At 38.1% G+C, this 26,240-nt stretch overlaps 4 protein-coding genes across 10 annotated transcripts; 2 read left to right on the forward strand and 2 right to left on the reverse strand.

Moving 5' to 3' along the window:
• The first annotated feature begins 227 nt into the window (after positions 1–227).
• On the forward strand, positions 228–5,425 carry Syx18 (syntaxin 18). 2 transcript variants are annotated; one of them, XM_012367248.2, is made up of 2 exons: positions 228–590; positions 724–5,425. In XM_012367248.2, the coding sequence occupies exon 2, from the start codon at positions 845–847 to the stop codon at positions 1,838–1,840; it is 996 nt and encodes a 331-aa protein (XP_012222671.1). In that variant the 5' UTR covers positions 228–590; positions 724–844; the 3' UTR covers positions 1,841–5,425. The 2 variants fall into 2 exon arrangements, with proteins under 2 accessions (XP_012222671.1, XP_012222672.1); XM_012367249.2 differs by having other exon boundaries at positions 746–5,425.
• On the reverse strand, positions 2,297–10,915 carry LOC105672385 (TP53-binding protein 1-like). 4 transcript variants are annotated; one of them, XM_067360421.1, is made up of 6 exons: positions 10,737–10,912; positions 8,543–10,354; positions 6,407–8,145; positions 5,852–6,146; positions 5,490–5,703; positions 2,297–4,673 (listed from the first exon to the last, which is right to left on the reverse strand). In XM_067360421.1, exons 2-6 carry the CDS (start codon positions 10,328–10,330, stop codon positions 4,474–4,476), a joined length of 4,236 nt encoding a protein of 1,411 aa, XP_067216522.1. In that variant the 5' UTR covers positions 10,331–10,354; positions 10,737–10,912; the 3' UTR covers positions 2,297–4,473. The 4 variants fall into 4 exon arrangements, with proteins under 4 accessions (XP_067216522.1, XP_067216524.1, XP_067216523.1 ...); XM_067360423.1 differs by lacking the exon at positions 10,737–10,912 and adding an exon at positions 10,568–10,702; XM_067360422.1 differs by lacking the exon at positions 10,737–10,912 and adding an exon at positions 10,494–10,630.
• A 74-nt stretch (positions 10,916–10,989) lies between these two features.
• Positions 10,990–15,003, forward strand: LOC105672383 (uncharacterized). Of its 2 annotated transcripts, none has more exons than XM_012367282.2 (7): positions 10,990–11,142; positions 11,259–11,495; positions 11,620–11,737; positions 11,813–12,169; positions 12,267–12,527; positions 12,652–12,899; positions 13,125–15,003. In XM_012367282.2, exons 2-7 carry the CDS (start codon positions 11,365–11,367, stop codon positions 13,888–13,890), a joined length of 1,881 nt encoding a protein of 626 aa, XP_012222705.1. In that variant the 5' UTR covers positions 10,990–11,142; positions 11,259–11,364; the 3' UTR covers positions 13,891–15,003. The 2 variants fall into 2 exon arrangements, with proteins under 2 accessions (XP_012222705.1, XP_012222704.1); XM_012367281.2 differs by having other exon boundaries at positions 11,036–11,175.
• A 223-nt stretch (positions 15,004–15,226) lies between these two features.
• Positions 15,227–25,784, reverse strand: Khc (kinesin heavy chain). Of its 2 annotated transcripts, none has more exons than XM_012367314.2 (14): positions 24,901–25,784; positions 23,719–23,860; positions 23,370–23,543; positions 23,016–23,284; positions 22,689–22,935; positions 22,370–22,609; positions 21,660–22,006; positions 21,094–21,303; positions 20,860–21,003; positions 20,482–20,766; positions 20,129–20,314; positions 19,683–19,886; positions 19,215–19,509; positions 15,227–18,613 (listed from the first exon to the last, which is right to left on the reverse strand). In XM_012367314.2, the coding sequence occupies exons 1-14, from the start codon at positions 25,057–25,059 to the stop codon at positions 18,537–18,539; spliced, it is 2,979 nt and encodes a 992-aa protein (XP_012222737.1). In that variant the 5' UTR covers positions 25,060–25,784; the 3' UTR covers positions 15,227–18,536. The 2 variants fall into 2 exon arrangements, with proteins under 2 accessions (XP_012222737.1, XP_012222738.1); XM_012367315.2 differs by having other exon boundaries at positions 15,227–18,676; positions 24,901–25,783.
• Positions 25,785–26,240: the final 456 nt, after the last annotated feature.

Consider the following 26,240-nt stretch of genomic DNA (forward strand, 5'->3'; position numbering starts at 1 on the left):
AGTATATTTTTAAAATGTTAAATATGTATTACAATATTTTATAATAGATTATAGTTTTAAAATATAGGTTTTTTTATCATTGTGGTTTATGCTACATCTAATATACACTCGTGAAAAATTGCATTTTTTTTCGATGAGTTTTGGAACGCACTTATCAAACAAAAAATGTTGCACTATTCCGGGAACCAATAGAAAGATTTGTTTTTTACGGGATAAAATGTCGTTAGTTAAAGTTCCTAAAAAATATGTGTCTCTATTGGATATTGAAATGATCTTTATTGGACAACTTGTGTAGTTCTTCATTTTCTGCACTTTTACATTAATACTTCCTACCCTTTCTACCCTTAAGTAAATATGCTGCTGTGCATAACCTTACTTTCGCTGCCTTTTTAAGTTACTATGTGACAAGTGTTTACATCAAAAGTGATAATTATACATATTTGCTTGTTATTTTACTTTTCAAGAAACTGGAATCTATTGCATTACAATTATAAAGAATATTACGATAATTATTTATTATTATATTGTTATTATTAATGAAGTTAATATTTATAAACATAATGAATAAGTTTTTCAAAGGGCAAAAGTAGGTAAGTGACATTGTTTTAAAGTAATTGTTTTAAAAAAGTTTCTGAATTTATTTAAACAGTCCTTATTCTGAACAATATATAACAATATTATAATATTTATCACTTGTTTACTTTTTGTTTTCATGTGTCGCAGATATAGATTTCATTGTTTGTAGGATGAGTGTCCGATATTTACAAAATATTTATTAACATCCTCGCTACGAAGATTGATAGTCAAGTCGATTTTGGAAGAACACAAGCGATAATTGTCAGCCATGGATGTGAGTACATTATTCAAAGCCTGTGTGAAGACGGTGAATCTGCGCAATAAGGAATTGAATATCCTGATAAATAACAGTGTCAAATGTCAATCCAGAAGAACTGTCGAAATTAAAAGTGCTTTCTGTGCGAAGGCACAAGCAGTGGTCACACAGATCAGCAAGCTGCGCGAGTTCTTGTTGGAGAATCGCCGGGCATATCTAAATTTCTCCAGCTACTTGTCGACGGCACCGCATATGACGGACGTAGAGCGTGATGAGATCGACGCGGGTGCGCAGCGTATCATGAGTACATGTTCACAGTTGTTAAAGGAACTAAAGCGAGAAATTGCCAACACATCTGAAGATATCACACGACAGAATGTGGAACACCGCGAAATCATGCTATTATTAATTGAAGATTACCTGAAGAACGTTTGTAAAATTTATTCCGAGCAGAAAGCGATGCGTGTGAAGCGTGCAATGGAGACGCGACGGATAGCCAAGTTGCATTCGGATCCTGTGGATGAGTCGGAAAAGACAGCAAAGAAGTATATCTCATATATGACAGAAAAATCATCGATAGATGAGCGTCGCGAAAGTAAAAGCGATTCAAATGAATCAAGCCCAATGAAGATCCAGGAGATTAATGGGGACGTCGGTACACTGGCGTACGAGGAAGAATTATCGGCCGAAGATGTGCAGATGTTTGAATCGGAGAATGAACAGTTGTTTAATGAGTTAAATACTGTAACCGAGGAAATCAAGCAGATTGAGAGCAAGGTAGTACACATTGCCGAGCTGCAAGAGATCTTCACGGAAAAAGTCTTGGATCAGGACCGGGATCTTGACCGATTAATGACGACGGTGGTAGGCTCTACAGAAAATGTCAGGGAGGCGAATGAGCAGATTCGGCAAGCGATTCAGCGGAAAGCCGGCATCCGCGTGTGGAGTCTTTTCTTCCTCCTGGTAATGTCGTTTTCAATACTGTTTCTCGATTGGTACAATCCATAAGTGTCGCAATGACTCTTTTAAGAACGAGATAAAGCTGAACATTTTGGTATAAAGAACATTTGGTGTAATCCGCAAAAATAATTAAGAAACTTTTACGTATTATACTAAGTTGTGATTGAACGAAGTGAGACTTACTTACTTTGTAAGAGTGAGAAAAGGGGAATACCGGAAGGGTAAAAAGCAGTGAATAGAGAAAAAAGAAGGGTTGCCAAAATATGTTACTGTATTTTATCCCCAAACATCATTGTACATAATATAGCTACAGCTTACTTGATAATAAAATTTGTATAGTAAATGTGTATATGTGTATATATATATATATATATATATATATATATATAATACATAATATAATATAATAGTATAATACATTATATATATATATATATATATATATAATTTATATTTATATCTATTTATATTTATTTATGTACACTCATCTTTTTTCGTACGCACACACACCACACATACATAGTTACCGTTCTTGGATGGCACTTGAAATTCCGCCGATTGCGCAGTGCCTTTCGCATTCTTCTCGTCTCGTCAACTGTGTTTTTCAAGATACTTAAACTCCTTACGTTTCATAAAAATATTATTTATACTCGATAGAGAGAATTCAATAATTAATGTCAAACTTAGTCAGATGAATGTTCAAGGCCTGCGTGCAGATGCCAAAACGCGAGAGTTGAATACTGTACTCGATTTGAAGTTGCTAGAGATGAGATTGGATCAACAATAACAACAGCGACGTACCGCAACAGCCGCAATAATTAAACAATAATCGCAAATGTTAATTCAGAAAGTTAATTCAAAAAGGCTATTGCGTTCACTGAAAAGATATGCTTGACGAGATATTACATAAAATGATTGTACAAATTGTTGTTTCAAAAATTGAAAATCAGTAACAGGTACTTGGCCAAGGCACTTTCGCAGGAAACGAAAAAGTCTATCAGTCACATAAAACATTGTTTTAATTGTGGAAATTCAACAGTCACGTCTAATACGTGATACATGGGATAATATAATTGTTTATAAAATATGAATATTTAATAATGCACAAGCATTTAAAACAATGCTTACTGTGCCTGATTCAATATGACAAAAGTAGCTTCGACATATTCTTCGCCTCAGGATTTGAGAACTCAATGTACTACAATGAGTTTGCATGGTACTAGAAATATCGTATTAAAACTTTCACCTGATCATGCAGACAAGATTTAAAATAGAACAGATGCCACTTTTTTCTAAATAATTATTTATATACATATTTATACATTTTTTCCTAAATAATACAGATTTTAGCACTAATAACCGATTCGATAAGAAAAAAATGTTTCCTGTGTTATTCAAATCAATAATTATATTAATATAATAAAATATATAGTAGAACTAATAATCGAATATAGCACATTCTCAAATACTGAAGCGAGGACAGCTCGAAGCTGTAGAGAAAGCGACGAAAGATTTTGTTTCATGCATTTTCTAAAATAAAATTTTACGAGACATTTTAACATGTCGTCTTTTTGTCTATCAATTCGTTGTTATAATCACCGTCTACGCTATTATTGATATTATGATTAAAGTAGGTTTTAAAATTATCATCCTATATTTAAATGTCATCTGTACGTTCGAAATTATCCCATGTATAAATGTCACCTGTACATTTCATGTCATCAATAGAGGAAAAACATTCATTTCGATGTCAATGAACTGCGATCGTTTTTAGTAGAATTCACATGAAATTCTATTACAGGAGGCAATTAATAGCTCTTTTCACACATAGTAGACGTGTCTGTTTATAAAGAGTTCATCGAATGCAGGGAGAGAATTTATTTTACTGATATGGGAATTGTCTGCCGGCAACTTCGATTGAATATTTGCTATTCGAACGGTATATTCTCGCGATAATAGAGAGAAATTGTTACATTAGGATCGGATCTATTACGTGAAATGCGTGCGCCAAAGCAATTGATTTCTTTAGAGCAGCGTATGTACGTATGTATGTATACGCGCGCGCGCACGTGTGTGCATAAAAAAAAAGATTAAACCATGATTTTTCATGACTATATATACTGTGTATAGAAAAAAGGATTATAGAATTTTGCGATGTGGCACAATCACCATCGGATAAATACGCTTACATTTAAAATTTTTTTTAGAAATCTGCGTTTTTAATTGTGTATAAAATTGTTTTACGCCTTTGCACGTCGTATTTTTATACAAAATTGTACAAAAGTCTAAGTCAGTGCTCAGAATTAGTTGTACATTTCAAGCGATTTTTATATGTCAACGCCTCCTTTTTCTTCTTATCGCGTACGTTGCAGCTAGGGCAACAGCCGCTGAGCATTCGAAGTGATATTATCCGACAAATAGTGTTTTTTTGCACGGACCCCAATTATTAAAATTTAAAGATTAGAAGAACCACTTCATTTGTCGGATAGTGGCGCTCCTAACGCTCGGCGGCGCTGGCTCTAGCTTCTACAACGCGCACAAGGAGAGAAATGAGACATTGATATATGAAAATCGCTTAAAATGTGCAATTAATTCCAAGCACTGGTCTAAGTTATTGCGTGTGAAATCGAAAAAATTGTAGAATGTAAAAAAATCACGGTTTTCCAGTCAACGGAAGCTCTTTAATTTGGTAAATGGTTATATTTGTAACGTGGATGCTGATAGTAGGGGCAAAGTTTACCCTCGATTAGACATTGAATCACCCACGTGGTGGACAGCACTGGAATCTGCAGCTGACTTGCTCTATTCACGGCCCACGATGGACATGTGTGATTGGACACAATCACGATATCGCTGTCAAAGTCCATTGATTTCATAGATTCTGAAAAACAATGCAAGTTTTTAAGCTTCCGTGTAAATCGTAACTTACTTGCAATCGATTAAACCATGATATGTCTATACTATCTTTATCTGTATGTTTATGCGTGATGCAATATACAGGGTGTCCCGCGTAAGTTGTACCACCGGGAACTGGGAGGTAGATGGGATTGAAATAAATATAAAAGTCCTTTACCGTTTTACGATATTTGTAATAATAAACGAGATATTAATTTTTACAATTGGACTAATGAGAGCGCGATTGTGCGTAGCGGCATAGACGCGAGACGTTAGGCGCGGTGCGGCAAGACGTGAGCTGAGCGCCGAGCCACGGCGCGTTCCCATTCTTGCCTTTCCAACGCGCCGCCCGCAGCCAATGTATGATAGACTAGGCCGGGCTAGACCTCGAGCGGTTCGAGCGCTTCTCTCGACGCGCTCTCATTAGTCCAATTGTAAAAATTAATATCTCGTTTATTATTGCAAATATCGTAAAACGGTAAAGGACTTTTATATTTATTTCAATCCCATCTACCTCCCAGTTCCCGGTGGTACAACTTACGCGGGACACCCTGTATATGCAATATATATGCATCACGCATAAACATATACAGATAAAGATAGTATAGACATATCATGGTTTAATCGATTATATATATATATTCTATAATTTCATTGTCATAAATAAAGATTATTACTATTATATTGTTAATATTATTTTTATAAATTTTATGTATACATAAAACTATTTGAGTCAAATATATGCATTTATATTTATTGAAATATAAATTTACCATGAATATTTAACGAAGAAATAAAATACCTGGACTTTCTGCAATTATAACGATGGCTCCGGCATTTTCGCAAACTTGCCGCCAGAAAGTAGCAAATTGCGCATCACATTTTAATGTTGGAATAATGACAATCGTTTCGGTCAACGGTCTACTATCACTGGCTTGGAATGATTCTACGTAATCCTTTTTATGTAGACTCCAGCCAACTGGAAGCGCTTCTTCCGCCGCACTCACAACTTTTTTCTAAAAATACACGATCGCGAAAAATTACACGATAATATAAAGAAAAATTTAATAAAACAAAAATACAAAAAGATGTAGCTTTATTTTTAAAATAAAGTTTCTTACAGTTGAAAAAATAATTAATGTGCAAGAAGAAATATTATCTCACTTGTAAGCAACATCTGATGATCCAGTTATGATGGTACGCATGTATACCGACAGACAGGCACAGTATGCTCTTCGCCGTGGTGTTCGGCACATTCGTGATGAGTTTTGTGCTCTTATACTCTTCCTGCGGTATCTGATTGAACTCTTCGTAAAGTTTACCCCCGCCTGCCAGGATCTGCGCTTGCAATCTGTCGCGCACGAATGGTCGTTCCAGCCAGTCCTCTTCATTCTCGGTCTCAATGTCTGTCTCGATGTTTTCCGTTTCTGTGCTCGCAGCCCTCTTTAAGTCTTTAAATCTGAAACAACAAAAATAAGAAATAAAGAAAAAGAAGGTAAGAGAAATTTACATTTTTACACTATATTTTTACATTAACATTTTTATCTATTATTTTATATTTTTGACAGAAATATATAATATATTAACAGAAATTTCCTAATTACATACTGAATTTTACTAACGCTTATATAATGATGTTTTGCTAATGCTTTTTGGCGTTTCTTACTTGTAACACTGGAATGATCCATAAATAAAAAAAATAAAAAAAGAGGAAGATACCTGTCGAGTGACTCCAAAGACGCGCAAGTGAGAATGAACGACATGCCTTTGAATATGTTGGAGTTACTCGGCGGGATCGGACCAAGATCCGCGTTTATCTGTGGGTCTTCGTTCTTTCTTTTTTTACTGCGCGGCTTGCTCTTGACTTTATTCTGCGACCCTTTGATCCTCTGCTCATACGGCGTGCCGTTTATCTCGTGTTGCACGCCCCGCAGCACATACTCGTCCTGAATCACTTCGATATTCGAGTCGCTCGACATGCTTTCGTTCTCGGATAACGCGTTCTTCTTCAATTTGGTCAATACACCAGACACTGATGGCTCTGCTTTAATCTTGCTAGCTGAATTGCCGCTCGTCCCGGCCGCATTGCTTCTAGACTTGGGCGTCAAGAAGCTCGGTGTACCGCCGATACGTTTGGAGCGTCGTTTGCCATCCACCATGTTGTCAAGTGTCACCTGACCAAACGCCTTCGGCGTGCTCGGCAGGGAACCCTTGCTCTCGGCATCCATCTCCTCCTTCAGCACCAGCGCCTGATCGGCCGACAGGGAGATATCATGTATCTGCACGCGCAATCGTTCGCCCTCGTCGGTCGCCACCGTATAATACACATCGTCGGCATTGCACTTGCTTGTCTGCACGTCGACGATGATGCCGCAAGAACCGTAGTCGTCAGCTCCTGTAGTCGCGTACACAGATAGGCCCTCACGCAGCGTCTTTAGTATCGGTATCACGAATTCCGGTATGAGTAACTTGCTCTTACCGTCGTAGAAATTCACTTTGTACTTGGTCTTGACTCGGTCAATCACCGTGCCAGGATAGTAGTTCTTGTCCGACCATTTGGCGAACACAATCTTGCCAACGAGATCGTTGATTTGCGTGTTTTGCGGTGACGAGTTTGCCAGCACGTCGGTGTCGCTTATCAGCAGCTTGTCATCATTCTCCAGCTTGCTCTTCTTTCGACTTGGCGACGTGTTTACGTCGATTTCAGAATTCGATGGGACGTTGTCGTTTTCACCGTTCGTCTGTGCAGTGGATTTTGTTATTTTGCTTCTTGCTCGCTTCACCGCCTTACCCTTCTTCGTGCTCTTCGGCGTGACAGCCAGCTCGAGTTCAGATACAGCCGCCTCCGGTGTCGACGAGCGCATACTGCTCTTCTGCAAGTGATGATGATGATCGTCCAGCCGCTCGTTGCTGACGTTTATGCAAGCTTCCGTACCGGCGGGAAACAGTTCCGCGTTCGCGTAATTCAGCACCTTCGTGGTGAGCAAATGTTGGTTTTTCCATTCGCGCGTCATGCGATCATCACAGATCTCCTCCAGCGCCTGCTTGTCCTTCGACAGTGGACCACCTTCCTGCGTGGTTTTCCGTGCATGTTTCGCCGGGCCGACCGGTATTGGGAACGGAATGTTCTTTAGAGCGAGACGCGCGGCAAGAGAGGCGGCGCTGGACGCGGAGCTGGATGAACTTACGGTCGACATCATCGACAATCGGGACGGGAGCTGGAATAATTGAGGATTTGTGTTCACTGAACCAGGAGATGAATCCCTGTTGTCGGAGATATCCGCTAGTGATCCCTGACTGTCCTCGTTCTTCTGTTTGCCTATTGCCGATGAGTTTTCTGCCAACGTAGGCTCGCACTGCACCGCTATTAACTCCTTGCTCATGCACTCCTTCGTTTTCTCATCAATGATTATCAGACACTTGAGCTTGAGATACATATCAACCTCCCGCTCTAATATCTGTAACAATATTTTTTTCATAAATATAATTTGCAATAAATTTCTTCACTTTATGATATTTATGGTAATGTACTACTATTTTTCATTTTCAACAAATGAGAATTCTGAGTACAAAGTAAATTTATACGAGGATAAAAACAAGGTGCTTATATTGAAACTCGTCATACTAATACGTGTGTGTTAGAATCGAATGTTTTCACGACCGAATTTAAATTTAATTGACGAAGGCAATAGCATTTCACCAAATAAAATCGATCAAGTGTTCCAACGATAAGAAAGATATTGTTACTTATTTTAGCAAGCAAAATTTTTATAGTAAAATTTGTATCACAATCTGTTGCAGTGAATATACGGTTAATATGAATGACTCAAGTAACAAAAGCGTTTTATAGTTCACCTTGGTGAATAAGTAGTTCTTGTCCTCTGTATTGGACGAATCGTGATCGCTAATGCTGAGAAGCTCGTTGTTGTCCGGATCCTTGAAAGCGAAGGAACCACTCTTTGCATCACTGTTGCTCGGTTTCGTTGCGTTTTCATGTACGGTGACGTTGGGAGTCGGCGTCTCGCAGCCAGATAAATTTGTGTCCGATTCCACGCTCAGAGTGGCGTCAGTGGATTCGCTGCGTTTAGATTCCGTGCTACCGTTAACCAATCGCTTTTCCATTGTCAACTTGGAGTCCAACGATGACTCCTTTGCGCTCTCCGCCGTGGAACGGCAGCTGATATCGCTACAGGTCTTGTTCTCAAGGCTGCTTTGGTACACCGTCTTTACCTCGCCGCCCTTCTCTAACGATTCGAGGATGCGAATCCTGCTGTGCGAATCGTCAGCGCTCTTCTCGCTCGTGTCGTCGATGATCTTATCGCGCGAGTCATCCACGATTTCGACCACTTCCGCTGATGAGTCCACGATTTTCACACCGTCGTCTTCAATCTGCACCTCGTCGTCGATTTTCCCTTTCGATCGCAACTCATCATTCACGCTATCGTATATCACTTCTATACTTGTACGTGATTTCCTGGAGATAGGTATGGTCTCAGGAACATTGGTCTGTGAAGATGGAATCTCCTCGTTGTCGGAGATCTTCTCAATTATTTCAATTTCACTCGTTTGCTTTGGTTTGTTGCTCTCGTTTGATACCGTTTTTGTGTTTTTTACTTCTATAGATTGGTTTATCTCGTTCAATATTTCGATTTTGGGTCCCTCATTGACGATAGCGATTATGTTTTCCTTCGTTTCAAGTGACAAACTATTATCTTCCGTTCGCGAGTCATTCTCAATTATGGAATTCATGTTGACGACAATGCTGTCGTTCGCGCTGGTGTCAGTTATCTTTGTGGAAAGATTCAGATTCTCATCTTTTTCGACATCATGTATCTCAGGAAAGGTCTGTTGTTGATTTATTTGCTCGTCCTGGGGCTCGCAAACTTTGTCATTGGTTGCTTTTGCTGCGTGTTCAGGATGGTTTTTCAGGCAATTCTGTGTCAACTCCAGATAGCCAACATCTTGAGTTTCTTCTATTATGACATTCTTTTCGATGTCTTTAAACAAATCCTCATATGAATTGTCAGACTCGCAAGACTGGCGATTTTCCTCCTCTTCGCAACGTTTCTTCACATTCGCTGTGTCTTCCTGCGATAGTGTTTTAGGAACTTTAGCGAGTGGTTCTTCAAAAGAGCCAGCTTTACGCTTCAAACTTGTGACATCAATGTTGCTCACTGCTTTTGGTGAATAATCTTGAAATGGTGTACCTTGGATTATTTCGTCTTCGTCTGAAAGCTCATCCTTTTTCTTTGAATCGCATATGTCGTCAGATATATTTCCTTCCGCCTCTTTAACAGCCTCGTTCTGTGTTGATTTTTTATCCTCATTATTTTTAGTTTCTTTATTATTTGTAGTTATTACTTCATCATTTGTCTTCAATTGCGATGCATCTGGTATCTGTTGCACATTCAACTGTTCAACTAAAGGTTTCTGCTGAGTAGCCTCTTTGTCCTGTGCTTGTTTTATTTTCTCACTCTCTCTCATGCTCTCATCTTCAAGCATAAGATGAAAATCCTGACTTTCGTTCGCCTTAGTGTTTTGTGTCTCCTTACAAGTTTTTTCTTTGGTATCCTCATTGGCACCTTCGTAGTAAGTCTCTTGTGTGTCTGAAACACATTTGTTTGCTTCCTCTGGACTCAACATCTTTGATAGACTGTGTCAAGCACTCTAAAAATAAGATTAATGTATTAATTATATATTCTCTATAAAACAATATTACTAATACTGCATAAAACTAATTTTTTATTAGAGGAATAAAAAATTCTAAATTTTGCAATAATAAATATATTATAGAAAGAGTTTATACTATTGCTCGCACGCATACACCACACATATAAAAGCAAAAAAATGTTAATGATACAATCATAGTTATGTGTGTACATAGTTATATGCTGAATGTGTATATACAACACATTCTTCAATGATCGGCGAATTCCGCGTACATATAGCAATTTGCGTGGGTGTTAAAATGGCGACACAAAGGTTACGGCGGGAATGTCGTGTCATGATGACACAATCTAATAGAAATAGCGGAACACGTGCAGCTCACCGATAATCAATACATATAGCGTAGCGTCCCCTTTGATTGGGAATATTTTCGTTGCGAGAACGAAATAGTCGCATTTGCCTAACACCGCACAGATTAACAGAAGCGAACAACGTCCATGAACGTGACGTTAGTAGCGTCGCGGTGTGGTGAATAGGAGAACTCACGCAATAACTGACGTATAGGTTATGTGATTATCATGTTGTGTAATCTTTTTGCGAATATCTGTAAAAGTAACTGGGAAGAATGTAACTAGATCATTAGTGACATTTTTTTAAGTTGCAATAGTGCAGTTGTAGTTTGAAGTTGCTGCAACCCCTCCTCTTTTTTGACACGTGCCAAGCGCGGCGTGATAGTAAGATAGATTGCCGGATGGAATTTACTAATTAAAAGATCGATGTAACGGCCGGTAAGCTTCAAGGAGGCTTTAATTTGCATTAATGTAATTTCACGAGGATAATATTTATGCTTTGTTTATCATATGAATTCAGTGTGGCATTACATTCGAGTTGTCGATTTTTTTAGGTTATGGCGGAGCTACCTTTGGGTTGCTTGGCGGGAGACACAGCGTATAGTTAATATTAGACTACTCTACGGATCTTTTTAGAGAAGCGTTTTCTGCTGCTTTGAGATGCTTTTATCTCTGACAAACGCGATGGAATCTGAATCACTAAATTTTAATTTGGTGTTTGATTATGTGTCTGTGTTTGCTCCAGTTCTTTTAATCATTGTTACATGTTTGACGATTTTTCATAGGATAAAGTGAGTGATTTTCATAAATTTCTGTATATTTCTAAGGGATATGTATATTTAATTACATATGTATTATTTACTTTTTACATTTTATCTTTAAAAGAATGTTATTCATGGTGATTATATCTCACAGATCGAGATGGCCTGTGAAAGTAAACTGCTGGTTTTGCAATGAGAACACAAAGATCCACAGACAAGATTTGGATTGGTGGTTGTGTTCTTGGTGTGAGCAGTACAATGGTTTCTGCAAGGTAAACTCTAAAAACTTATCTAACAGAAGTTTTTTATTAGGATATTGATCCATATAAAATCAATGTTTCTTTTAGAACGGCGACTATGCATACGATATTCCAGAGCAATATACAACATTACACACGTCTACAAAGTACTGTCAGTCACCGCGAGGAAATAAGGAAGCATACAATATTCCTAAGAGTAATCTCTGTATGGGCTGTAACAAGCGGGAAAACTTGAAACTATTGGAATTATCCAATTTTGAGCCTAAAGACGAAAATCTTTATAGTACGGAGCTAAAAATGTTTACAGAATACTTGGAAAAAAGATATCCACTCTGCAATAATTGTAAATCAGTAGTGCGAGATGTGCTACGTAAACAAGCATTGTGGCTCACTTACTATAAAATGTTATTCTTTAGGCAAAAACCAGTTCAGGCGCTTATCAGTGTAAGTATATTTGCAAAAAAAATAAATTATTGTTATATCTAAATTTCTGTTTTTTATATTTATTGTTTGCAATGAATAATCGTTTGTTCTCTTGCAGAGACGATCAAAAACAATTTCTCGAGTTATCTCAATAATCCTCGACTCGACTATCATGTACAATCATGACTGTGTATGGTTGCCAATCGGTGGATTGTTCTTTCACCTGCATGTTTGTTGGACGAGTTTGATGAAGAGGAAGACATTCGATGTGTTATTGACATTTTTACGGTTCTGCATGATGAGTCTTATATCTGCCAAGAATTTAACAATTCTTCAGAATGACTGGCTTACAGCAGAACACATTGCACAGTATCACATGGTGAGCTGTGTACAAGATGAAAAATATTTAAATCTTTATTAAGTTAATTTAAATCTTTATATATAAATCTATATTAATCTTTATTTAAAAGACATTATTTAATTTGGTGTTATCTTTTTTTCAGATAACAATATGCGTATTTATTATAGGTTTCTTGAATGTAAAACCTAGTTTACATGAGAATAAATTCAGCGGCTCAGTGGCGTTTAAGAAGCTTAAATCGCTTTCACGGGACACAATCGCATCTCAGTTTTTGTATAATAATGAAAGCAAAAATAACAGTTTTTCAGACGAAATGGATAGCAGTTTTGAATCGGCAGTCTGTGCAGCAAGCAAACTATCTTCCACTGAAATTAAATCACATTCAGCAATGCAAGTATTTTATGTTTTTCCTGTGTGTATGAACATTTATTACTTCTGTATTTCTATTTTTTATACAAAAAAGTTTTAACTTTATCATTGGCTCTTTTACTATTTTGTATTACAAAAAATATTTTAAATTTATCTTCTTTTACATATTTTTATTTTTATTGTTATACATATTTATTATTTTTATATTTAGTATTGTATTATATGTATGATTTCTATTTCTTTTAGATCAAAACAGAAGTTATCTATGACCACTGGGAGCAATAGTAATCCGAACTCCGTCTCTCAGAGCAGTCCACCAGATAACTGTTGTTTGAACGATAGTTTGAGCACTCTCTTTCTGAGTGAGGATTCGCCGACTTGCAACAGAAACGCAAGAGTGGCGCCGACTATTTTCGAGAGAAAAATCTACAGCGCAGTGAGCTCTGAGAATCTGTTCAAAAAATCCATTAACGCGTTTAATAGAAGAAACATTCTGTCGCCGCCAAAGCTCAGGTCGGTGACGCAGACCTCGTGGGTGGCCGGCGGTTACTGGCAGGACGGTATGATGACCACGCCGCCGTCGCCGCCACCGATATCGCTATCGCGATCATCCAGTCAGAGTTCCGGTTTTGGCTCAGCCAGCTCTTCGAATCTCGCACCGTCCCGCGAGCCATCCGTGCTGAACGAGCTCGATCGCTGCTCCGTTGTGTCGGACGCTACGCGATGGTCCTCACACACACCGTTACCTCGTGTGCAGTCGCGGCGCAACGATGCCGCGAAGAATTGCTCACAGTCGCCGTCGCCGATTCCAGCGACGCGCGATCTGGATAATCACGTCCATAAGTGCCACGTTCGCGGGTCGAGCGTCGGAAATTCGGACGACCCAACACCGACAGTGTACGTCGGTCACACGACCACCACGGTTGTCACGAGTCCCGTTTGGCTGTCCGCATTGCTCTGCGGCTCGCTAATATTGAACATCATAGTGCTGTGCATTATGCTGTTGCGTTAACGCGATAAGCGTCGCGCTAATCAACGTCGGGTTATTGTGTTCACACTATTTATACATCTCGCTAACGCTGATTAATCGTTGAGTACTCGCCGAATCACGTCAATTTCACCCGAGAGATTATTCATTTGTTTATATTTGCTTATTTTGTTTATTGAATTTTTTTCTCACGTGCAATCTTCGGTTGTCAAATTCTGTTAAGAACTTGAAAATTTAACAATTTAATTTTCTAATCTAATTCGTATGTATTTTCTTTTTGAGTGCTCGATAAAAAAATGAGTACTACTGCTGATTAAGGAACGACTTACATCTTCCATTTGCGATCTACTGAAACAGTAGATGCTAATTGAAATCACACTGCCGATGTATTTCCTGTGAGCGGATATACTTGCCTGTCGAACATATCCGCATGTCTTCACTTACTATCCATAGATTTTGTAAGCGTATAAACACGTCTTTTTATGCATCACTCCAGTTAAAACGCGCAAGATACATAACGAAGATGTTCAAGAATATTTGCACATCGTATTTTCTTCTTTAATAGGTTTTACCGAAAAAAATATTGCTGCAAGATGTTTCTATTGGAATATATTGTTTTTATTTTTATATTAATAGACATTATATTAACTAACAAACTTACAGCATACCGGAGAGAAAAATAAAAAGATATTTTTCCTCTTGTGTCATTTTTTTCTTCGTGTAAAATTTGAAAAAAAATGCGATGTGCAAATGTTTTTTTTGCGCATTGCACGTATTGTTATATTCGAATGAAGAAAAAAACCGATGACGATCCTCCGTGTGTTCCTTAGTAAGAGATACATATTTAGCTTTAGAAGTAAGATTATAAGAATATTTGTTCACGCATTACGCTGAAGGTTTCTTGTTTTTCATACGTAATGTTATGTCGACGAGACCGATTGTACATATATTGCCGAGAATTTTGTAAAGAGAAAAGATGTGAGAAATATGTACACACACTCAGTCTCTTCTTAATTTATGGACTAGTGTACTTGTTGTAACAATCATGTTATATTGTGTATTCCGTTTATCATATGTTTTGATATCTACAATATTGTACACCTGTATTGATGAGAATAAACGCGATCTTTTTCAGTATTGCCTCTTACAAATAACTTTTATCCTTCATTCTATTAAATTTGCTAATGTAATAAGATGCACAAACAATAGGATTAAACACAATTCACGCAAAATAGCTGCAGAACAACTTTTCTTGATTTTCACAGAAAATAAATTGGACTTAAAGCTATTTCTAACCGGAAATTAAATTTCTCAAACTCCAAATCATCAAAATAATTAATGAAGGATTTCACATGAGATGTGTATGTATAATATACTTTATTGTATTACCTTACAAATATATTTCTTTCGGAGATTATTTTGCCGGGACAGTATGCAGTGCATGACAATAAATAAATAGGTGTGAGTTACAGTCGTTTCTTTGAGTTACATGTGTTTCTTTCTTTATTCTTGTTTTTTTTCTTTTCTTCAATATTAAGCATCGTCGTTTCGATAATCCGAATAATGATAATAATAATAATAATAATATTAATAATAACGATATCTTAAAATTACAGCTTTAATCCGATAGGGGAATATTGTATTACAATTTAATAATATAGTACCTTGTTAGCTACAGCCTCTCTACACCCTGCATACAAATCCACTACCACCTAAAGTCTAGGAAAATGTTTTTAGAATTGCGTCTATGCGTTTCTTGTGTTTTTTTTTCAATTTTTAAAAATTTTTTTATTTCGTTCGCTACTTTTGCTGTCTCAGATGAGGTAGATCCGAACTCGATTTTGCATTGATGCGGAAGATATTTGCGAAATATCTTGGGATAGAACGGAATCGCTCACAGCTTATAAACATAAACATCTATCATTTGCTGAGATTCAGTCTCGCGCAATGAAACGGGATTCGATGATTCATGTTTCTTTCTTTTTGAAAAGTTTGCTCGTTTCTCGAGACACGGAAAGGTTACGATTGTAGATCGACCTCTTCTTTAACAGTGACTTGATTTGACTTGACTGGCTGGCGGACTGACTAACTGTGTGCAAATGATCGTTAATTGCGGTCACAGGCGCGCCGAACAGACATTAAGAAAATAATATGCTAACAGCTCTTCCCACGAGTTCCGCGTCCGTCGAAAATCCGCCGGGCCGACTCGGTGCTCGATAACCCCCCCCCCCCCCCCCCCCACACACATATACACAGGCGTACGGTACAATAGTAGAATTCGATCATACGTGAGATTGTTATCATCTATCGTAGATATCGGTAGTACAGAGTGATTTTTTATCCTTTGCATAATTTCTTACATTTGCAAGTTTCTGTATATTGCGAGAAAAAGGAGACAATGGAGTGTTGAACGAAGCCGATGATTCTGTTATTCGATGATAATTTCTTATCGGGAGGGAAATAACATTCGATGCATGCGATATTACAATTTTCAGCGCGGCATGATTGGAGAGAGACAGACACATTTATCTAAAAGTGGACACGCGTCAAAGGGAGAGAGAAACATTAACATTACAAGTGTGTGTTATATCTGCGATAAATACATCGTGTGTGAAGAACGCACGCTCGCTCTCTTTCACGACAGAAGAACGCGCGTCTAATTGTTCTCCTCACCGTAAAAACTAACGCGACATACGTTAACAGCGCGCGCTTTATATGGGAGTTTCGTATATCGTATATATATTTACATATACATTCGACAGAAAAATAGTTTAACGACAATTGCACTCGCATTAATGCACCATGGCGACGCTCGGCATGTCGCCCTTCTGCTTCGCGTATGAGCGAAAAAAGGAAACGCGACTTCTTCGCCCACCACACGACGCGGCTGCGTATCACAAAAGTTAAGGGAGGCTGCGCCAAGTTTTCACACGAAAGAAAAGGGTGCGATTTATATTCATTATCATTAAATATAGGCGTTTTGCAAGCGCCGAGTGACACTTCCGCGTAAAATCGAATCCGCATTTATAAATAGCCTTTGCTCGCACAGGGAGATTACATCGAGTGTATTTCTGCGCTGAGAGGATTCTTGTAAAAGCAATAATAAACGCGAGAGATTGCCGAGAAAATGCGTGAGAAAAGGCCGTCGTTAACTCTCGCCGGAATCGCGCCGTTCAATCTGGCCGATCCGTATCTCATCTCAATGAAATCAACACGATACTACCATCGAGCCCGCGAGAACATCATGCTAACAATAATTAGAGTCAATTGCGAATAATCGAAGATCCCGCGATTATTCGCCGAATAATGATTGACTGAATTCCAGTTCGAGAGTAGCTCTATAAATAATTTACAAACGTGACATTATACTTCGCATATAAATGGAGCGGAAAAAAGACGTAGAAAATAGCACAATATATAAATAACACGTGATGGAATTAAATTAAGATTAAAAAGAAACGGACAACAACAAAGAGATCTAAAAGAATCGAGTTAACGACGCCAGCAAGAAATTCCAAAAAGCTCGCAGTTTTTTCCTTCTTTTTTAGGAACATAAGTAGACTGTGGTGCATCGACTCACAACCGTTCATTCGTACATTAATTCCGGCCGTTTGCTCGCAAAGAAGAAACTCCGAGGTTCGTCGAAAGGCTCGAAGTTTCTCATCGATCTGTGCGTTGACGCGAAAATAAAATTAAATAACCGGTTCACAATTAATCTTTGGAAATTAGTCGATGAAGCGAGAAGTAAATAAATCGAGCGATACAACGGTCGCTAAATTCTTTCTTCTTCCTCCGTCGGTTTTTCCGCAAGATTCCTCGTCACTTCGACGATGCGCACACACACAGAGAGAAAGATATCGGCTCCGTAAAAAAAGGTGCAAAGCGCTCGAGGAGAGGCAAATTCTACGTTTGACTTCGGATCAAACGTGCCCTCCGGCGAGATGTACGCGAAAGTCGTACCGTTTTTTTTTATTAGCGTACTCTTATCAGTTACGCGAGGAAAAAGTTTTCTTATGATTACGAATACTTGTTGTGTGTGCAAACCACAATCAACTTTCACAAATTTCGCTCAAAGCCACATGTCCGATCGTTTCCCGGCTCGTAGAACCGAAAATACATTTATTAAGCCTTCGGTATTCTTCGTCTCTTTCGAGATTCTGAAACTCATAAGAGATCGCGACAAGCTTTTTTCTGTTTTCAAATATTAGGCTGAGTGCGATTAAAACGGGAACGCTCGGAATGCAAATCGCTCCGAGAGAGTGGCGAGAGGCTTCTCTGCGTGTGGTCGTCCTTTATTATCGAATCATCATCATCACCATCATCATCATCATGCATATATGTGACACATTAAATTAAATAATTTATAAAAATTAACTATTTACATCGACAGGACATGCAGCGCTCGTGTGTTTATATCTATCTATCTATCTATCTATCTATCTATCTATATATATATATATATATATATATATATATATATATATATATATATTTATATATAACTTAATGCACTTATTTTTTATATATACCTAAGCACATGCTTGCTCCGAGAGAGAAAAGAATAGAGAAAAAAAAGAATTAAAAGAAACTGGCGGTGCTCTCCTCGCGGATAATATATATATAGTACTATTGCCCTTATATACTCTCTTCAGTAATAATTATTATAACATTTATGCATATCCATTATACATAAGAGCCGCTGGAATTCTTTTGTTTTCGTCGATGAAAGCGTTCTTGCATTCGTTTTCTGTAAAAGTGAAGGATATTTTGGCATTATGCGATCACGATCACTGTACGCTGTTACCCACATCTGTGTGCGTGTGTGTGTGTGATCAGGAACATGGAAAAAAAGAGAAAAAACAAATAAATCTTCAGAAAGTAACAATCGATTAAATAATCACTTAATGAGAAATGAGCATGTCGTCATCTCGATAATAAATAATAGAATCCAGCAACTGAAAACATCCCGAGTAATTAGTCTGCCGTGCAAAGAAATGCAATTGATCGTAAGTTAAACAAAAGGAGCGTTACGAGATTTGTTCATTTTCTAAAATTCGCTTTGTTTTCCTTCATCGAAATCAAGAAAACCCATATTGAAAATCGATCTGTTTATTTTGCAAAGTTTTTTGCTCGCCCTTATAATACGAAATCGAACAAATCCGTGCAACAATACAACATAAGTATTTTTTAACCAAACAAATCTACAAAAAAAAGAGGAGAAACGAAATAACTGGTTGAAACACTTTCAAGAAATTAGAACGATGGAAATTTGCAAAGAAAAAAAGAGATGACGATTTTGATTGGCGCGGCTCTCAAAAAGAAAGAGAACAAAGGGAACTACTCCTTACCGCGATTGCCGGTCCTGATGGCGTTCACGTTGCTAAGGTGGTGCTGACCGGCGCGGATTGGTTTTGCGATCTGAGCGCTCGGTCCACGACGCGCCAGATTCTTCTGTCTGACCGCCTCCTTGATCCGGTCTACCTCGTACTGGTAGCGTTTGCGGTCGCGCATCGCGCCCTCCTTAGCATCACGCAACGCCGTCTCCAAGGCCTTAACGCGCTCCATCGTCGCGCGTAATCGCTTTTCCAATTTAGGCAGCTCACAACGGAGGTCAGCGTTGTCCCTGACGAGTTGTTTGTGCACCTATAATGTCATAATACATTAATATTTACGATACAGCAAATATAATGTAGCGAATTAATTAACAATATTAATCTGTAAAAAAATATGTATTATATCAGTGTATACATCAGCATATTTGCATTTGATTAATTAATAAACAATAATAAGCACAATAATAGGCGTTTGAGTTCTACCTTTGTCAACTGGTCCAAGTTATTCTCCAGAAAGGAGATCTTTTGTTTTTGCGCGAGAGAGCCGCCGTCGTCCTCATTGTCTTCCGCGTTAATGGTCTTCTTTATTCTAGCCTGCAGATCCTGAACGAACAGTTTGCGCAGATTGTGCAGAGTCTGCAGCTCTTTGGCCACCGTGTCTTCCAAACCTTTGAGATCTTTCCTTGCCTAAGATCGATGCAATAATGTAAATTTATTTTACACAAATTAAAACTTAAGAGAATCTTTACACAAAAAAATAGAAAATTTAAGATTAAAATTGGAAAAATTAAGTAATATAAAAATTAGAGTTGCAATAGAATTCAAAAAATTACGATTAAATTAGAAATTAAAACAAATAAATAATTTTAAAAATGTTATATAATTAACACCAACGTCGTTCGTCGCATAAATTTTTCCATTGTACATACTTGCTCTCGGCGCTCGTTCAGCAACATTAACTCCTGCAGTTTGACGGATTTGTTGGCTTCCTCCTGCTTTAGCCGCTCATAATCAGCCTGCATTTGCTGATGCGCCAAAGTGAACTTTTGATTCAGGTCCTTGAGTTCGCTGATCAGCTCCTGCTTTTCGGACAACTCGTCTCTGAGCGCGGCGACCTTGAAGATTAAATCAAACAAAGGCAATTTAAAATTAAAGTTTATTAGAATTAAAAATTAAAATTGCAAGAGAATTCGTAAAGATATGATTAAATTGGAAATTGAATCAAATAAATGAAATAATTAAAAATTAATGTTGAATATGTTGAATTTTGCGGATAACCAACCTGTTTCTGATGCGCGTCCCTCAGCTGATCCATTTGTTCTTCCAAAGCTACTCGCATTTTTGTAGCTGCTTCCTTCTCCTCCGCTTTTTCCTTGTTGGTAACCGCCTGCACTTGTTCCGCAGCCTTCAACTTCGCACATTCCTCGCGCAACGCATCCACATCCTCTTCCAGACCTCGCTTGCGTGTTTCAGCCTCCTTCATCGATTCTGTCAACGTTTGCATGCGAGCCTCATGCTGCGAGATCAATAGCCGGCATTCCGCCAAATCTTTCTCGTACTCAGAAACCTGAAGAATTTACGTAAAATTATGATTGAATAGAAAAAAACGTAATAAAAGAAGAGATAATTATGAATATGATTAACGTAAACCATAACTCACTTTCTTGTTGCAATCCACTTGAAAACTTTCCAATCCCTGGCAGCGTTGCACTAGATTCTTCACTTCGGACTTCATCTTGCTGATAAATAACCGCGCCACTGTAAACTCCTCCTCGAGCTTGCCATTACTCTCCGGCGGAGCAACCTGGAAAAGATCATAAGGTCAACAGCAAAATTAAGGTTAAAAAATATTTATGCACTATTTATTTCATTCTCAAGATTTCAATATTCTTACTTTTAGATTTTCATTAGATTCGCCACCGATGGCTACACCGATCTCGCCCAGATCTTTCAGGAAGTTTGCTAGCATCTCCGCGATGCGTTTCCGCTGGTGGGCCGACATGTCGCGTAATTGTTGCAATTCGGACGCGGTGTTATTCAGGGCAACCTGCTTGGCCAAGAGCTCCTCAGTCATAGATTCCTGCTCCTTGTTCTTAAGCTCAACCTGAAATTAAAATGATTCAGTATGATTAAACTTACACCTTTTAACTATCGAAAGTACACATTCAATCTATGCAATCTTTCGTGCAATGCAATCTTATTTTATGAAATAAAAGTTTCACAAAAGAGAGAGAGAGAGAGAGAGAGAGAAAGAGATAGAGAGAGAGAAACTGAATTTAAATAATAAAATGTAACGTGGGCCCAACAAATTAATTACATTTTAAACTCTTCTTTTTTAATCATTAAATAATGTAGACAAATAAAAATTGTGTAAATTTTTGTTCACAATTTAATGCAAAAACTAAAAAATAATGTAAAAATTTTTAAAAATTTGCGCTATTTTTTTGCAAAGAATTTTACCTCTTGCGATTTTTGGTCGTAGTTGACTGCGAGCTCCTCCAGAGCTTGCAAGACTTCTTTTACTTCCTCCTTAGCGCTCTCGTTTTCCTGCTGTATTCGGTTCATTTCCTGTTGTAGCTGTTCGTAATCCCGCCTCGCGCTGGCGATAAGTTCTTCCTGCTCATCCATCTGCTCCTTCAACTTCTCGACGTACTGTGACTGCTGATTAATCTCTTCGTCCTTGTCATCCAGCTGTTGGTATAACCGCTCGCGTTCCTCCTCGAGCTTCTGCCGCTCCTCGTTCGAGAGAGAACCCATCATCAGACCGCCGCCAGGTGTAGCGGGCATTGGACTATCGTCCAGCTTGCCTGTAATGCAAAAGCTCGCAGTTTCACGATTTGTAAAAATTACATATCTAATCTACAGCAGAATGGTTAAATATTACATTTCTCATTTTTAATCAGCGTAATGCTTTATAATCTATTTAAAGACAAGAATCCAACAAAAGATAAAATTAGAATTGTCTATAAAACAATTTAGACTCCAATTGACATTTATTGGTTAAATAAACAATATGTTAATCATATTATTTGTGAAAATTGTAAATTTCTTTACAATCTATAAAAATGTCAACCAAAAAAAAATTGAAAAAATTTTTATAATTGATCTCATCTTAACTCACGTATCGCTTAGTTACATGAATTGTTGTCTTTCGCTCATTATCGTGTTACCTTCGATGGAGACGTTGATCGGTGTAGTGACATCCGCCGGTCCCTCGAGTAAGCTGACCTGTTCCTCCGGTCTGACAGTTTCGCCCTGTCGCCAGCGCGACAATTCCGCTTCCAATTTGTCCGCCTTGCCTTTCCACCTTGCCACCTTCTCTTTCTCACGCTCGTAGCGACGTTTCCACTCCTCGGCTGTCAACTCCTCGTTCACGCATACAACGTTCTTGATAGTCTTGGCGCGTTTACCTGCACCAAACATAACATAAATTATGCCAACCCACCGAAAATTGAAATTGAAATTGACATTTCAAAATCAAAATTTTACCGAAATCCAAAGTCGACTTCGTCTCGGACTCGTTGAAACTGGCGGGAGAGCAACAGATAATGATCGTTGTCCTGGCATTACCACCCAGAGATTCCTGCAGAATTCTCGTCAACTTGGAATCACGATATGGAATGTGAGTCTTATTGCCGTCAGCTAAGGCCGAGATTACGTTGCCCAACGCGGATAGGGATTTATTGATATTCTTCGCTTCATCTAGCACCGTTCCTTCCGCGCCGGTTTTAGAAACCTACGCAGACAAAAAATATTAACAACACAAAAGTTATTTATATGTATCAATAAAAATTAGTAACGGAAAAAAATTCTCACCTTTTCCGAACCAGCCAAATCGACAAGGTACAGCTTGCCTGAAAGCTTCTTCTGATTCTCCAGGTTCTCCTGCTTGACATTTATGAGAAAAACGGAGTGAGAACGCGAGCTGTGCTCGTTCATGTTAGTCACCGCGATGTGTCGGTTCGATTTGCCCTCCTCGATCACTTCGAACACTTCCTCGGGACTAGAAACGAATCGCTCGGTCGCGCCCTTCACAAACGGCACCCGGTTCTTGTCTTCGTGCACGCTTAAATTAACCTTAGACACTGCAAAGATTCATAGAAATTGATTTCACAAATTAATGTGAATAATATATTAATATCAAAAGCTAACTGAGAAACGAGTTCTTACCATCGAGAAGATCCCTGATTTTGTCCATGTAAATCTCAAAGTACGACACTTTGATGTGGAATTCCAGGTTCTCTTCCATGCCATAGATATGATTGAAGATGTCATTGACGATTCGCGGAATAATGCCCTGCTTGTTGGGATCGCCAATGACACCCTCCATCGTGTGCGTTTTACCTGTTTTACCATTGCAAATCATTTAATAGTACATGTATCATCACAGAATATTTAATCAAACTTGAGAAAAAAATTTAGTTAATTATATATACATATATTGTGTGGGCTCTCTCTGTTTTCAAACAATTATAAAGAGAAAATTAAGATCCATGAGTTACAAGCAAGAACTCGTTACCTGACGATGTTTGACCATATGCGAAAATGGTTCCATTATATCCGGCTAGAACGTCTGTGACAATGGACTTTGCCGCCTCATTGTAGACTTTGTCTTGTGTGGCATTTGGTTTGAATACTTTATCGAAGAGATATACTTTGCCCTGAAATCAATTATTACACATGCAAAAAAAATCTGCACTCAAAAAACTTCACATATTTCAGATAAAAGCACTTTTAAATACTTTAATATATTGTTTTCGAAAACTCCATTCTATCTATTAATTGCTACAAATATTTCTTATAAAATTTTTATCAGTATTGAGCAAAAGATTGAGATTTTAATGACGAGTTTATCCTTTTAATACATTGATATTCTATACATTTTTAATGACATTTTAGTATTTTAAATTATTAAAAAATATTTTCTGTAATAATTATAGCAGCAAATAAATAATTGGAAGTTACTACATTATACATATATTAATGCTGTACAATTATTTTGAATAATATTTTTAGAATAAACAAAATACTAAATAAAAAATACAGAATTGATCAATGTTCTAATTATAAAAAAGATTGATTGATATTCTAATTACCAATGATACAGAATAAAAATAGTAACAGATCAATGCAACTGCATTACTGATATCTATCTGTATTTATCAGAATATTTCACAATACATGATTTGGTAATTTTTTTATTCTCTGTGAGTACACAAAACAACAGAATTATAAATTAATTATGTAAAAACAAAAAATTGTGCTTTTTAAATATCATGAGAAAGTTTAACTGTTGAACATAAGTGCATTAGACAGAAATTTACTGTTTAATTAGGTATGTAAAACATATTCACTCAGAGATTTATTACTGAGATTTATATTGCAAACAATATTTTCAATAATTTAAATTACTTGGATTATTAAAAAGATGATTAAAAAATGATTAATATAACATAAAATACGACAGATTTCGTAAAATCCATAAAACTGCGAATGATAAATTCATCAATTATGAATCATAAGTGTGTTGTATCTATACACAATGTTATACATATATGGTACATATATATATATATATATATATATATATATATATATATATATATATATATATATAATAGATGTACATGAAATATATAGAACACAGAGAGACAGAGAAATGGAATAATCCTGATCAAATGTTGTCCATGTAGGTACATACCCCAATGGAGATGCAGTTCTCGTCACCGCCGGATGGGAATTTGACGATGAACTTGGAGCCGGCCTTTTCCTCGGAGTCGTTGAGCGGCCGGAAGCGGCACACCACCTTGATGCTGTCCTCGGCAGCAATCTCGCGCTCCCGTGGCGTTTCCATGGCCATTGCAAGAGGAGGCGACGACGACGGCGATGACGGTGATGACGACGATGGTGCGTGCGTGCGTGCGTGCGTGCGCGCGCGCGCGTTGGTGTGTATGTGTGTGTGTGTATATCTAGCACTCGAGCCGTACTATCGGCGCGGCTGATAGTCCTACTCGTCCACCTCTTAGACTACACTCCGTTGTTCCACGTTGCACTTAGGTACGTTTACACGTCGAATGAAGCATAAGCGACGACGATGACGGGACGACGATGGGCGCGCGTACCGCATGAAGGGACCTCGTAGTTTCTCTTTTTCTATCTTGTTTTTCTCTCTCTCTCTCTTTCTGCCACCTATCTTTCACCTATCGCTCGCTTCGCACGACCACGCACGACTGCAACAGCAGGCAGATCCGTCTGTCATAAACTCCGTTTTCGTGCAAGATGGCGGCTGATAAGTGGCCTGACTGCGCTGGTTACTTGGCTAGATCCTGGGTCGCGAGTGGTCGCGAGTGGTCGCGAGGTAGCCGACGATGCTTCAATGGGACCCGGCCGTGCACCTCATTTGCACCTTCCTCGCACGATTTCGCGAGACTCCGTTCGTTCGTGAACGGATCGCGATCGCGACGGCGACGGCGCAGCACGAAGGTGGCTACAGCCTACCTCAACGAAACTCCGCGAGCGATCGGCACCGTGCGCACAATCGATGACGGAGTCGAGTCGAGACGCCCGCGACGAAATGTACGCCAACATATATACACCTACTGTTGAATCAACAGAGTAACGCAAAAATGCGCGGGTGTTTCTTTCCATGAAAACAACAATGAATAATAATACTCGACAATAGATTTCGCAGTCTCGTTACATTAATCTGCTTCTCGCGTGCGCTGTTGGTTTTTTGAATATCAGTCTTTTGCAATCTACTAGCATTCCATATCCGTGGAATATGTGTAGAAGTAAAAAAGTGACCTTTGCAATCTGAAAACTGAAGAAAAAACGTGAAAAAAATGTTTATCTTAAAATAATAATCGACTTAGTGATAAGATAAAAAAATTTGACACTTCTACTTTCATACTTGATTTCTTTGTCCACTAGCAATTTAGCATTCAAAGTTTACGAAAAACCATATTTTTTTATTAAAAATAAAGTTTTGTTGTCTTATCATATCGAGAGCCTATCTTCTATTTTAAATTTTTTAAATTTACA

The sequence above is a fragment of the Linepithema humile genome, chromosome 8 (genome assembly GCF_040581485.1).
Source record: "Linepithema humile isolate Giens D197 chromosome 8, Lhum_UNIL_v1.0, whole genome shotgun sequence".
NCBI classification, from domain to species: Eukaryota; Metazoa; Arthropoda; class Insecta; order Hymenoptera; family Formicidae; genus Linepithema; species Linepithema humile.

Excerpts from the sequence above, each read along its gene's own strand:
- LOC105672385 (XM_067360421.1), bottom strand. The coding sequence starts at position 10,330 with ATGTTGAGTCCAGAGGAAGCAAACAAATGTGTTTCAGACACACAAGAG. Across the intron at positions 5,704-5,851 it reads TCATCAGATGTTGCTTACAA|AAAAAAGTTGTGAGTGCGGC; the intron begins GTGAGATAATAT and ends GTGTATTTTTAG. Across the intron at positions 4,674-5,489 it reads TATAATTGCAGAAAGTCCAG|AATCTATGAAATCAATGGAC; the intron begins GTATTTTATTTC and ends ATTGTTTTTCAG.
- LOC105672383 (XM_012367282.2), top strand. The coding sequence starts at position 11,365 with ATGCTTTTATCTCTGACAAACGCGATGGAATCTGAATCACTAAATTTT. Across the intron at positions 11,496-11,619 it reads ACGATTTTTCATAGGATAAA|ATCGAGATGGCCTGTGAAAG; the intron begins GTGAGTGATTTT and ends TATATCTCACAG. Across the intron at positions 12,900-13,124 it reads ATTAAATCACATTCAGCAAT|ATCAAAACAGAAGTTATCTA; the intron begins GCAAGTATTTTA and ends TATTTCTTTTAG.
- Syx18 (XM_012367248.2), top strand. The coding sequence starts at position 845 with ATGGATGTGAGTACATTATTCAAAGCCTGTGTGAAGACGGTGAATCTG.
- Khc (XM_012367314.2), bottom strand. The coding sequence starts at position 25,059 with ATGGCCATGGAAACGCCACGGGAGCGCGAGATTGCTGCCGAGGACAGC. Across the intron at positions 23,544-23,718 it reads ATATGGTCAAACATCGTCAG|GTAAAACGCACACGATGGAG; the intron begins GTAACGAGTTCT and ends ATGGTAAAACAG. Across the intron at positions 19,887-20,128 it reads TGAACGAGCGCCGAGAGCAA|GCAAGGAAAGATCTCAAAGG; the intron begins GTATGTACAATG and ends CATCGATCTTAG.